Source organism: Oryctolagus cuniculus, chromosome 21 (assembly GCF_051225735.1).
Source record: "Oryctolagus cuniculus isolate XC-2025 breed Fujian yellow rabbit chromosome 21, ASM5122573v1, whole genome shotgun sequence".
NCBI classification, from domain to species: Eukaryota; Metazoa; Chordata; class Mammalia; order Lagomorpha; family Leporidae; genus Oryctolagus; species Oryctolagus cuniculus.
The window spans coordinates 22,773,030-22,785,600 of NC_142887.1; the positions used below are offsets into that span (position 1 = coordinate 22,773,030).

Below are 12,571 nucleotides of genomic sequence, written 5' to 3' on the forward strand. Positions count from 1 at the left end.
CAGCCGGCTGTCGCGGCCTATTCCCACAGATGACCGGACAAAAACTAAAGCAGCCTTGTCCATTCGCCTCCCCAGGTCAGGCCTAAGATTTGGGGCTGTTTCCAGCTGGCCAGAGTCCTGGGGGCCCACGCAGGACCTGGCCACCTCTGGGAGAGAATCCCATTTCTCTCAGCTGCCCAGGGCCTTCGCCACTCACAGTAAATATCTGACTGGGTTGTGCACTGCTGAGAGCCCTGGCGAGCTGGGGACTCAGAGATGGGCCTGCTCGGAGGGTGTGGGGGCTGAGAAGGGTGGAGCCCGAGCCCCAGGAAGCAGCCACCGCACCCTGACATCCATCCCCACCATCCCCATGTATGTCACCCATCTTCTTGGATGGGAAGCTCTGAAGGGCTAGGAAAAATCCCAGCACCCCCGCCAGGCCCCCGCCCGCCAGGCCACAGCCCCACGCAACCCCTGCAGGTGCCGCTGCTTCCACCCACGCAGACACAAGAGGACGGAAGAAACAAAGCAATTGAAAATTCCAATAAAATTAAAAACAAATCGGGCAGCTCAGCAGATTCAATTACGTCGCTGAGCGCAGCCTGGGGCGGGGGGCTGGTGCCAACCCTGCCGCAGGCACGGAGCCTGGGAGAGCAGGAGGGGCAGGCAGGCCACACCCCTGTGGGTGACTTCACCGAGAACCAGGAAGGGGGCTCACCCCAACTCCACAGGGTGCAAACAGCAGAGCCCAAGATGCAAATGGTAGTTCAGGTGCACTGCACAGGGTCCCTAAGACAGGGGGCTACACGAGAGGGTCTCAGGACTAGAAAGGAATCAAACTAAATGCACAGGAAAGGCCACGAGAGTAAGACCCCCACGAGACGCCGTGGAGAGCTGTTCTTCCTTGGTGACAGTCTGCAAAGGCTCCTGGGACAGAGCCCCCGTTTTCAGCTGTGGGCCGTGCAGTGGAGGGGATGACTGGTCAACCTGCCACCCCAGCACAGAGGCACAGGTGTGCCGAGGCCCCGGGGCAAGTGCGCAGTGGGGTGCTGGCGCCTCTGCACCAACCCCGCGGAGCTGGAAGCGCACTTCACAGCCACGGAGGCTCAGGTCACACATCCACCCCGGGCTACACGGCAGCTAGTTCACAGAGTGGGGCAGCCATCACACAGTCAAACTCGGGACCCTCTTGCAGTCACTCCTTGCTTCTCCCCACATCCCTCAGCCCCAGACACCCACTTCCCTACTCGGTGTCCCTATAAAGCTTTGACATCTTGCGCACACGGCCCTTTAAGACAAGCTGCGTTCACTTACCCTAACATTTTCTAACCAAAACAAAACACTTTGAGAGACAGAGAGGTCTGCCATCCACTAGTTCACGCCCAGATGGCTGGACCAGGTGCCAGGATCTCCCACATAGGTGGCAGGGGCCCAAGCACTCGGGCCATCCTCCACTGCTTTCCCAGGCTTGTTGGCAGGGAGCTGGAATCGGAAGTGGAATGCGATGCTGGTGCTGCAGGCGGGGGCTTAACTTGCTGGGCCACGTCCCTGGCCCGAACCCGAACGTCGTCAGAGGCCCTCCACGGTCTAGGAGGTGTCAGTGTGTCACTCCTTATTGCCAAACAGCATACCTTTCACTACATGGCTCTTCTGCATTTCATGTGCCCGTGTGTCAGTGCGTTTTTCCTCCCATGCACGCTTTTGCATCGACATGCGTGGAACTCCCTCCGGGTCTCCCGCCTGGGTGGCAGCGGCCTCATCATCCAGGCCCCTCTGCTGCCGTCCCAGGCGCATTAGCAGGGGGCTGGATAGAAGCGGAGCAGCTGGCCCACGAACCAGGACTCCGATGTGTCCCAGGTAGCAGTTCGCCCTCTGCACCACAGTGCCGGCCCCTCTCCCGATTCCGAATTGCACTGTCTAATGACTAAGGCTCCTGAACATCTTCGTGTGCTTATTGGCCTTTGCATGACAGGCCTTTGAAAAGCCTCTGGGGAAAATGAAAGTTTTACTTTGTTGCAAAAAAAAAAATGTTGAAGTCCATGCACACAGAGGATAGCCAAAAGGTTTACTAAAATCACTTATGAAAAAACTATTTTTTTTTTGCACCAAAGCAAAGTTCACTACAAATTCCATTTTCCATGAACTTTTTGAAGTACACTGTAACTGGCCAAAGCAGCCCAACCTCACACCACACAAAGGGTTCCCACGCAGATAGAAGGCAAAACCGCACTCATCCCTGAGGATCAGTTATCCCGGGGTAGGAAGGATTTCCAAAATGGAGGAAAAAATCATAAATGAAGGCAAAGACAAGGTTAGAGCACATTAAAATCAAACTGTGACTCAGCTTGTCCTTTAGGGAAAAAAAGGCCAAGCCACGAATTGAGAGGGGGTGCCCCCAGCATAGATCACGGCCCCCCATCCGTGGTGGAGCACAGGGTGGGCAGGAACCGTGGGGGCAGGGAGGACACGCAGGACTGTGGCTGTCTGGAAGGCCCGGGAGGAAGCAGTCTTTGAAAGCTGCAGTGGGTACAGGGGCGGGCGGTGACGCAGCGTGGCAGGATGGGGCCTTGGCTCAGCGGGGAGAGGCGGGGCACAAGGAGCCCAGGTAGGAGCAGGCAAGGGAAACTGAGGCACGGGGGACTCGAGCTGTGAGGGCTTAAAGCACCCGCACCTACGGGGACACCTCAGCCACTCTGGGGCTCCAGCCAGGGCCAGTGAGTGGGAAGGCAGGTGGCAGACACACGCGTGCCGGGGAGCACCCACCTGTCTGGGCACTCGTGACTTCACACTGTGCCGAGCGTCTAAGCACGTACACGTGTTTGCACATGGGTGCACGCACATAGGCAGGGGCTGAGAGGATCCTGTGTGTAGTGCCCAGTGATGAGCATCAATCTCCACAGCCTTTGCTGAGCACCTACTGTATACCAAGCTGTATGACATGCATTCTGTCATGGAATCGCTCCACACACCCCGCCCCCAGAGGACACGGAGGCCAGACAGTGGAATTCCTTCCCCGAGGTCCCCTGGCCGGCCACTGGGGCATCTGGATTCATACCGAGTTGGACCTCAAAGGGCCTCGCTTTGGGTAGTGGGCTGGGGGCGGGCCAAGGTCCCTGGGACGGCCAGAAAGGGGCTGCTCAGCCATCCTGCAGCTCTGAGAGCAGCTGTGCACGCCTCAGCCCCGCCGCCTCCCCACCCCCTCCTGGGCCCCATCATTAGGGATTCTGCCCGTGCCACCAGCTAATTAGTGTCACGTTAATTGAGCATTCAGGAGGCTGCCACCTCCAAGGGCAGTGTCATTGGTGAAGGGGAGTGCATAGGCGGGGCTGCTCCTGCCTGCGGACAGGGGCCCTTTCCGTCCTGCTCAAGGCCCCGGGCGCTCCTGCCCCTCCCCCACTGCACCCCAGATAATGCCCCTTGTCACTCTCGAGCCTTACGGGAGGAGGCCCAGACAGTCACAGAGAGACTTTGGGAGCACCTACTGTGTGCCGGCCACACCCTCCCTGTGCCCGCTGCAGGCAGCTGGCTCCGTTCTGTGTCCACAGTGGACTCCAGGGAGGGAACCACCTGTCCCACGAGCCCATGGGAACCTGGGGTTATAGGACCGCAGAACCCAATTCCACCCGCAGCCTCAGGAACCTGAGCAACTGCAGGGCCCCCTGAGCCTCAGTCTGCTTCTGTGTCAGTTGGGGGCAGCCCCAGAATGCACTTCCTGGGGTGGCCAGGGCTGGAGAAAGCGTGCAACTCCCTGCAGTGGCCCGGCCCAGCGCAGCACACCTCACCCCACCTCCCACCTTCAGCAAGGCAGTGCCCGGCGGGCCTGGCTTCTGTCCGCGACAGCTGCTGGGTGCCTGCAGGACCAGGAATTCTTGGTGGCATTCCTTGATAAGCAGCTAGGACGTTACACGCCCATGGTAACCCCGAAACGCACCCACCCCTCTACCCCCTCTTACAGATGACACACTCAGTGGCTTGCCCAAGGTCACCCACAAGGGGGCAGAGCTGGGCTTGTCTGCTTTGCTGGCTCTGTGCCCACGGCCCCTCCACGTGGCCAGGCCTGTCCCTGCTCTCCCTGTGGCAACATTAAACCCCACTCAAAGGGCTGGACTTAATTGGCTTAATACACTCGTTAATAACCATGTCTATTTAACACACCTGTAAAAGGCCCATAACATTAACTTAACGGCAGCAAAGGGCTCGCCCGGCGCCTTCCTCCCCAGCCTTTCATGGGGGCCTCGTGGCAAGGGCCAGTGCCTGGGCTTCTGCACGCCCAAGTCCCGAGTCCGGCTGGCAGCTGCCCTGAGCCACTTAAAAGGCCCCAGAACCAGGCGGCACCTGCCTTGGGACCGACAGGCAGGGGTTCTCGAGCACCTGCGTGGGGGCCCCACGCGTTCACGGAGTCGTCAGGGCAGTGACGAAGAGCAGGGTCTGCCCTCAGAGGGCAAGTCTCCAGCCCAGGGGACAGGTCAACCAACAGCCACGGCACAGGGTCCCGGGCGGCAGGGTGGGGCTCCTCTGCGGAGACCTGGAGGGACACTGCTTCCGGCTCCCGCGGCCGGAGCAGGGCTGAAAGCAATGCCACCGCCTGCGCCCACCCAGCACACAGCGCAGGCTCCGACTGCGCCAGGCACTGCAGTGCAGACACGCGGTCCCTGCCTGTGGATCGTGGCCAGTCTCGAGCCCAGCGACTGCTTCAGCACTTCGGACAGGGACTGGGGCCCGAGACGGGGCGCTTCTCCGCAGGGCCAGAGCGGGCGGTCAGGGTGGGCAGTGGGATCTTGGTCACGGAGGGACACTGCATCCTCCGTGCACCGCAGAGACGCAGCGCATGACCTGGGCTCTCGTGACCTTGTTCTGCCACAAGAGGTCCCCAGCAGGCACCCTCCTGGTGTGTGGCTGGCCCTGCCCAGCGTCTGTCTGGGTGTTGCCTCACTAGTGGAACTCACTTCACTTATTTGGAAGGCAAAGACAGGGGCCGGCGCTGTGGCGTAGCAGGATAAGCCACGCTGGCGTCTCTTACAGCACCGGTTGGTGTCTTGGCTGTTCCACTTCCAATCCAGTTCCCTGCTACCGCCCCCTGGAAAGCAGCACATGACCCAAGAGCTCAGGCCCCTCCCCCAACGTGGAAGAGCCAGAAGCAGCTCCTGGTTCCTGGCTTTGGCCCGGCCCAGCCCCAGCCACTGCAGCCAATGGGGGAGTAAACCAGCAGATGGAAGATCCCTGTTTCTCCCTCTGTCACTCTGCCTTTCAAATAAATAAATATTTAAAAGAAAAAATGGCAGAGAGACAGAGATCTTCCATCTGTTAAATGCCCTCAACAGCCAAGACTGGACCAGGCCCCAGCCAGGAACTCCATCCAGGTCTCCCAGTGGGTGGCAGGGGCCCACATACCTGAGCCGTCACCTGCCAGTTCCCAGGGTGCACATTAGCAGGAGCTGGACTCAAACCCAGGCACTCGGCTGTAGAATGTAGGTGTCCCAAGAGGCCTGTAAGCTTAGCTGTGCCTGACACCCCCTTCTTGACTGTTGTTTGAACCTAAGAGTTCTCCGGTGGCCCAGGCCCGCCTCCACATCCCCTCAGTCCCTGCCCATCCTCACTCGCCCTGTCCCTCGAGCGTCGTAACCTCCCCTTCTGAAAGCCCAGGCCCACCTCCCTGCTGCAGGGACCACACGAGCGCAAGCCGAGGGCCTGACGCAATGCCTGGCCTGGGGGAGCGTGCGGCAGGACACTGAGTGCGCACCCAGGGGTCTGGGAGAAGGACTGGGCCAGGTGGCCAGGGCCTCGGTGCCAGCCACCCTGAGCAGCTCAGACCTCACACACACTGGCTCCGTGGTGGTGGTTGTGTTGGGGGTGGGGGTGACGGAGAGAAGCAGCTGGGAGCTTTGAGGAATCCCCAGCACCATCCAGCGTGGCACTCACGGGGGGCAGGCACTGGGCGAGGCCGGCCCTTTGCTCCTCACCCAAACCCTCTGAGCCTGGCGGCAGCACTGACCCAGTTTACACAAGAACGGGCTCAGAGGAGGGCAGCGCGGGCCGGAGGCCACACGGTCAGAGTTCAGCAGAGCTGGCGTTCGAACAAAGCTACGGACTCGTGGCCCCCATCCCACCGCCCACCCCCGCCTCTGCACCCTGCACAGAGCAGGCGCTGCTGAGAAGGCCAGGGGCCAGCAGCCAGTGGAGGCCAGTGGGCCGCTTAAGGCACAGGAAGAGGATGTGTGGGAGCAAGCTGCACACCCCAGGGAGGGCAGGGAGCTGTGTGCCCCCACCCCCACCATTCTAATTCAGTACGAGCAGTCAGCCGCCAGCAAATCCAGAAACGCAAAGAGTTTCCCCGCCCCCCCCCACCAGCCCCTGCCCCCTTCCCAGAGAAGCCGCCCTGCAGCCCGTGTCCGGGCCAGGCGCACCGCCCTCCTGTCACTCATGGCCCCCAGACCCTGCCGGGCTGGTCACTCTGCCACGTCACACCGCCTTCTAGAACTCGTGGTCTCCCACAGCCACGTGTCGTGCTTGGGAACAGGGACAGGGCACAGTGTGGACGGCATCTCTGCTCTGTCGGGGCTGGGTGCCTGGAATCTCCTGAGGGCTTGTTCACTCACACGTGGCCTCTCTGTATGGCCTGCGAGCCAGGGAGCCACGTCCCGGTGGAGGCCACGTGACCTTTTCCACCGCAGCCCCCGAGTCCCACGGCCTCACTCGGCTGTGCCCTGTTCCACAGATGTAGGCAAAGGGAAACAAGATGCTGCTATTTGTGTCAGAGTCTGTGGACACGCTTTAGAGCTCCCCACCTGCCTTCCTCTTTTCTTCTTATTTATCTGAAAGGCAGACACACACACACACACACTGGTTCATTCCACAAATGCCCACAAAAGCCGGGCTGGGCCAGGCCAAGCCAGGAGCCAGGAACTACAGCAAGGTCTCCCACGTGGGTGGCAAGGAACACATGGGGGCCCCACACACTTGATCCGTCACTGCCGCCTCCCAGGACGCACACCCGCAGGGAGCTGGGCTAGGGAGTGGAGGTGGGACTTGAATCCAGGCACTCAGACAGGGGACCCTGGCGTCTCAAGCAGTGTCTTAGCTCCTGGACAGGCCCTTCTGGCCACGGCTCCACCATGTCCGCCTCCTCACCTGGACCACGGAGCGCCTTCCACCTGGCCGCGCCGTTAGGGCCTCGCTGAGCCAAGCCTTGGGCCCAGAGCCCAGCGTGCACTAAGCCCTCAGCCAGTGGCGGCCTGGGAGGGTCACCCTGGGCGAGCCCCACTGGCCAGACAGGAGCAAGACTGCTTCCACCCGTGAGCGAGGACGAGGCTTGGGCACTGCTGCCGCCGCTGCTTAAGGTTTTAAACACCTAATTTATTCCACCCATTAGATAGATTTTGTAGATTTAATCATTTTCACAGTTGGTGGCTCATTGGATACTCAAGATAAACTCCGAAGCAAAGTATAATGGCGAGGACAGATGAGTGTTCACGGCACAATGGCAGAGGCTGGCTCGGGAGGAGAGTGCGGGGGACAGGCATGCACACAGACAGGGTCTCCCTCGCCCCCAGCCGCTGCTTTTGCTGACTCCAGTAGGTTACCACAGTTAATTTCAGCAGTTTTGTTCATCTGTAAAATTGCATAAAAGTGACATTTCTGTGCTCATTATAGCAGCCGCTGATTTACGGCTGGGAAATGGAGAGCGAGGCCCCTTTTCGCGGGACTCTCCGAGCGGTGCTAAGTGCCCATGAAATTGCTTGTATAATGTAGTTTAAATCCAATCTCGGAGAAAGATTCCCCCGCTGGCCAAAGTGACATTTCCATTCTCCACACCGAGTTTATTTTAGGCCACTTAGGAGGGGGCTGGCCCAGGTTAGGCCGGAGGGGCACAGCCCCTGCCCCCACAGGGTGCCCCGCGCAGCCGCCTCCTTCCCTTCGTCAAAGGAGCAGGGGGCAGTGCTCTTTCTAGGCCACGGGCCTGCCCCTGTCCTGCCCTCTGCCTACAACCTTCGCTGGCTGTCCAGTGCCCCAGGCAGGGCTTCACCAGCTTAGCCCTGCTGACTTCTGCACAAGTCCGTGTGGGGGAGGGGCGCCCCTCCACTGGGATGACCACGCGTGTCCCAGACGTCAGCACTGCGCCTGTGTGTGCCGAAGCAGTGCCCCACTTGAAGCCTCTGCGTCGTCACGGACGCAGCCCTGGGACGTCCTCCCACCCTCCAGCGTCTGCCTGCCCCATTCCTCCCTCCTCGGCACCTGCCTGGACACCATTCCTTCTGGAAGGCTGTCTCCCAGGCCCGGCTGCCCAGGGCTCCGGACCCCCCAGCCCCCCCCCACAGCTTATGCCTCCCCATCACAGCCCAGCACCTTTGCCCCTTTTACAGATGAGCAGAGAGCTGAGCCCCTCCCCCCCCCCCCCCCGTTCCACTGGAGTCACTATCCCCCAGCACCTGTCGTGCCCTCACCCCCTGCTGGGCACTGACCTTTCTTGAGGCCACCCTGCGGACCCAAGACGAGCATCACTCCCATTCCACATGAGGAAAAACTGAGGCTCCTCCACTGGGTAGACAGCCTGCCCAGGCCCACAGAAACCCACAGCCAGGGCTGCACCCAGAAACGTCTGAGACGAGGGAAAGGCTCTGGATGGGACCAGAGGTCTGCTGCCAGCAACCCGCTGCCCCTGTGGCAGGGCCCGCTGGGCACACAAACAGCAGGTGGTCAGGAGGGGGCACTGAGATGCTGAGAAATACGACAGCAGGGGGCTGTGGGTTGAGGTGCAGCTTGCGATGCTGGCGTCCCATAAAGGGCGGAAACCAAATAGCCAGGACTTGACCCAGCTTCCTGCTAATGCACCTGGGACGCAGCAGGTGCTGGCACAAGTACTTGGGCCCTGCCACCCCTCATGGTAGACTCGGATGGAATTTCTGGCATCTGGCTTTGGCCTGGCCCAGACCTGGCTGCTGCGGCCATTTGGGGAGTAAACCAGCAGGTGGAAGAGATTATGTCTCTCCCCCGCCCCCCTTCTCTGCCTTTCAGACAAATAAATAAAAATATTTAAAAGGAAACAAAGGTGCTAGAAGGAAGGAACACCCCGGGAGTGGAGACATAAGGAAGTCTGGGACACGTGCAGCCCCTATCCGAGGGCCTGGGTTCGAGTCCCTGCTGTGCGCTCCCAGCTTCCCGCTAGTGTGCACTCTGGGAAGCAGCAGGTGACGGCCTAAGTGGTCGGGTCCCTACCACCCACGTGGGGGCCCGGACTGAGTCCCTGGCTCCCGGCTTCAGCCTGGCCCAGTCCTGGCTGTTTCACTTGGGGAGTGAACAGATGAAATCGAGCATCGTGGAGGGTGGAGGCACGGGGACACCTGGGCGCCGCGGCAGGCGGGAGTGCAGCTGGCGCCGCCCCTGGGCACACCGCTGGCTTTCCTCCTCCTGCCGAGCGTGCCTCCCCGGGGCCCCAGCACAGCTCCCCACACCGGGGCCACAGCAGTATTTGTGTCAGCTGCACAGGACCCGACCGGTTTCAAGAGCAGAGGACAGACGCACCAACAGGTGGCCACGCCATGAGAAAGGGCTTCCTGCCGGCCGCAAGTGACATCGGTGCAGGATTCCTCTCGCCAGCACCAAAGGCTGGCACGCGCCTCCGTGTGCTCAGAGGCCACGAGGGCGGCTCAGTTGGCCAGGGAGCGGATGGGCGTGTGGGGGTGAGGTGGGCGTGTCCCTTTGGGGAGAGTTGACCCGGCTTTGTGGTTATGGGCACCCTCCTTTCTGCACCTCACCCTTGGATCCGAAGCTGAGAAATCATGGCGGGGTGCATGGGGGAGGCAGGGCTGGGCAGCCCCAGGAGCTCCCGAAGGCAGCCGGGCAGGCGTGGCCTCGGCTCTCACCTGTGCTTTCGTCCCCGCAGGCGAGACGGCGGCCAGCTCCATGCACTCCTCCCGCTACCCAAGCCCAGCCGAGCTGGACGCCTACGCCGAGAAGGTGGCCAACAGCCCGCTGTCCGTCAAGATCTTCCCTACTAACATCCGGGTGCCCCAGCACAAGCACCTCGGCCGCACCGTCAACGGCTACGACACCAGCGGCCAGCGCTACAGCCCCTACCCGCAGCACGCCGCCGCCGGCTACCAGGGCCTGCTGGCCATTGTCAAGGCCGCCACCTCCTCTTCCTCCTCCTCCTCCAGCGCGGCCGCACCCGCCGGGCCCGCCAAAAGTGTGCTCAAGAGCGCCGAGGGCAAGCGGACCAAGCTGTCGCCGGCCGCCGTGCAAGTGGGCATCGCGCCCTACCCGGCGCCCAGCACCCTGGCGCCCTTGGCCTACGCCAAGCCACCCGAGGCGCCTGCCCCACCACCCAGCTTGCCTGCAGCCGCCACCGCGGCCTCCGTCATCCCCCTGCCGGGCCGGGGCCTGCCCCTGCCGCCTTCCAACTTGCCCTCCATCCACAGCCTCCTCTACCAGCTCAACCAGCAGTGCCAGGCGCCGGGGGCTGCACCTGCGGCCTGCCAGGGCGTGGCCGTGCCGCACCCCAGCCCAGCCCAGCACGGCCCTGTGCCCAGCTTCCCCAGCATGGCCTACTCAGCAGCCGCCGGGCTGCCCGACTGCCGAAAAGGCACAGAGCTGGGCCAGGGAGCCACACCAGCCTTGACGTTGGCTGGGGCGGCCAAGCCCGCGGGCTGCGCGGAAGGCGGTCTGGATTACCTGCTGTGGCCACAGAAGCCGCCGCCGCCGCCCCAGCCGCTGCGCGCCTACGGCGGCGGCAGCACGCTAACAAGCAAGTCCCCGGAGGCTTGCGGGGGGCGGGCCTACGAGCGCGCCGGCGGGTCGCCCCTCAACTGCGGCGTGGCGCTGCCCGCCGGCTTCACGGTGGGCCAGTACTTCGCTGCCCCCTGGAACAGCGTGCTGGTGACGCCCACCAGTGACTGCTACAACCCCGCAGCGGGGGCAATGACCGAGCTGGGGCCCGGGGCGGCCCGGGAGCTGGCGGGGCCCCCGGCGGCCGTGCTCTCCGGCCTGCCCAGCAAGAGCGCGTGCAACACGTCGGTGCTGAGCAGCAGCCTCCAGTCGCTCGAGTATCTCATCAGCGACCTGCGGCCGCCGTGCATCAAGGAGCAAATGTTGGGCAAAGGCTACGAGACCGTGGCGGTGCCCCGGCTGCTCGACCACCAGCACGCCCACATCCGCCTGCCCGTCTACAGATAAGGGCTGCCCGGCGCCGCGCTCGGACCAGGCGCGGGCTTGGGGGTGGCAGGCAGGGACGCCAGGCTGGCTGCGTCCCCGCTGTCGGCGGGTAGGGAAGGCACGGTGACCTCGCCCCGCCCTCGGCTGCCCCCGACACTGGGAGGGGCCGGGGTCAGCCGCTGAGGCCCACCCCTGCCTCCCCCAGACTGGCCACAGCAGGGAGAGAGAAACCCCCGTACAGACAGGAATGCTTCTCTGGGTCTCTGGGAGAGAGCTCAGGCTAGGATGGGGAGTCGGGGTGGGGGTCAGAGGGCCGGGGCCCCCCAGCTTCCTGGGGAAGGAGCGAAGGGAACCTCTAGGAAGTCCAGAGTGTCTTCCCCAAGCAACCAGATCGAACAGCACTCTGAGGGAGCCCCAGGGACTGCCAGGCCCCCGACCCTCTCCCTCAGACTCTCCTGTCTGCCCTGCCCTGCCCCCAGTCCTTCCTAACAGAACCGCATCAGCCCCGTTCTCCAAACCCTGGAACACCATCTTCCCCTTCCCTCCACGACATCTCACAGGGCTGCTGGGCACGGCTGTGCAGGCTGTGCGCTCTACAAGGGCACCTTGTCCAAGGAGCCGCCACTCGCATCCTAGACTTGTATATTTATTCCAGTTTTCCGCATTTTGGGGAAGGGGCACCTGTTCCTATTCGCACAAAGGCACCACAGGGGCTGGGGTGGGCCTGAAGGCTTAGAGCCCACTCAGAGGAACCCCACTTTGCCTTCCGGGGTGGGGGGACAACCTCCGGGGTTTAATTGGGAGGCCCCAATGCAACTCCTTTCCTGCCGGCCACCCGCCCAGGCCTGCCCCACACCCCCAGCGGGAGGCAGGAGCCCCCCCCCCGTGAACCCCTGAGGCCTGAAGTCCCCTGCGGCCCCGCGCTCCAGAGGTGGTACTGTATCTCTCTCCAAGGCCTGTCCAAGCACTAAGTGCATTTACAAATCTCTGAGAATGTTTTTTTATACTAAAATTGACCATTATATTCTACTGTGAGAAGTGCGGTCGGCACTATATTGTTTTAAAAACGAAGAGAAAGAAAAAAAAAGGAACGCAGTGGTGTCTCGGCCGTGGGATTCCTCCACAGCGCTCGCTTCCTCCTTCCCCGCTGCCTTCGAGGTGAGCCCGGCGAAGGGACGGGGCCCCGGGGGAGGCCAGCGCCTGCGGGGCTTCCCCGGCCTGGGGCCCGCCGCCTTCGCTGTTTCATTTACCGTCCAGCTCTGGCAGCAGGGTGGACACCAACTCTGACCTTGTGTCCGTGTGGATGCCACTGGGTCATGGCTGCGGGGCGGCAGAAACAGAACCCAGCAGGCCCGCTCCACGCCGTCTGGGGGTGGCGTCCCCGCCTCACTCCATCCCCTCCAGCTCCTCCTCTGTGCCTGGATGCACCAAGCTCCGGCAGCAG

General features: G+C 62.4%; 1 protein-coding gene across 2 annotated transcripts in view; it reads left to right on the forward strand.

Annotated features, from left to right (window-relative positions):
- FAM222A (family with sequence similarity 222 member A) overlaps window positions 1–12,222 on the forward strand; it is a 45,164-nt gene extending 32,942 nt beyond the window's left edge. For both annotated transcript variants that reach the window (XM_002723975.6, XM_089323308.1), the window contains exon 3: window positions 9,860–12,222. In XM_002723975.6, the coding sequence (XP_002724021.3) occupies window positions 9,860–11,148 (1,289 nt within the window). In that variant the 3' untranslated portion in view covers window positions 11,149–12,222. The remainder of the gene's footprint in view (window positions 1–9,859) is intronic.
- Window positions 12,223–12,571: the final 349 nt, after the last annotated feature.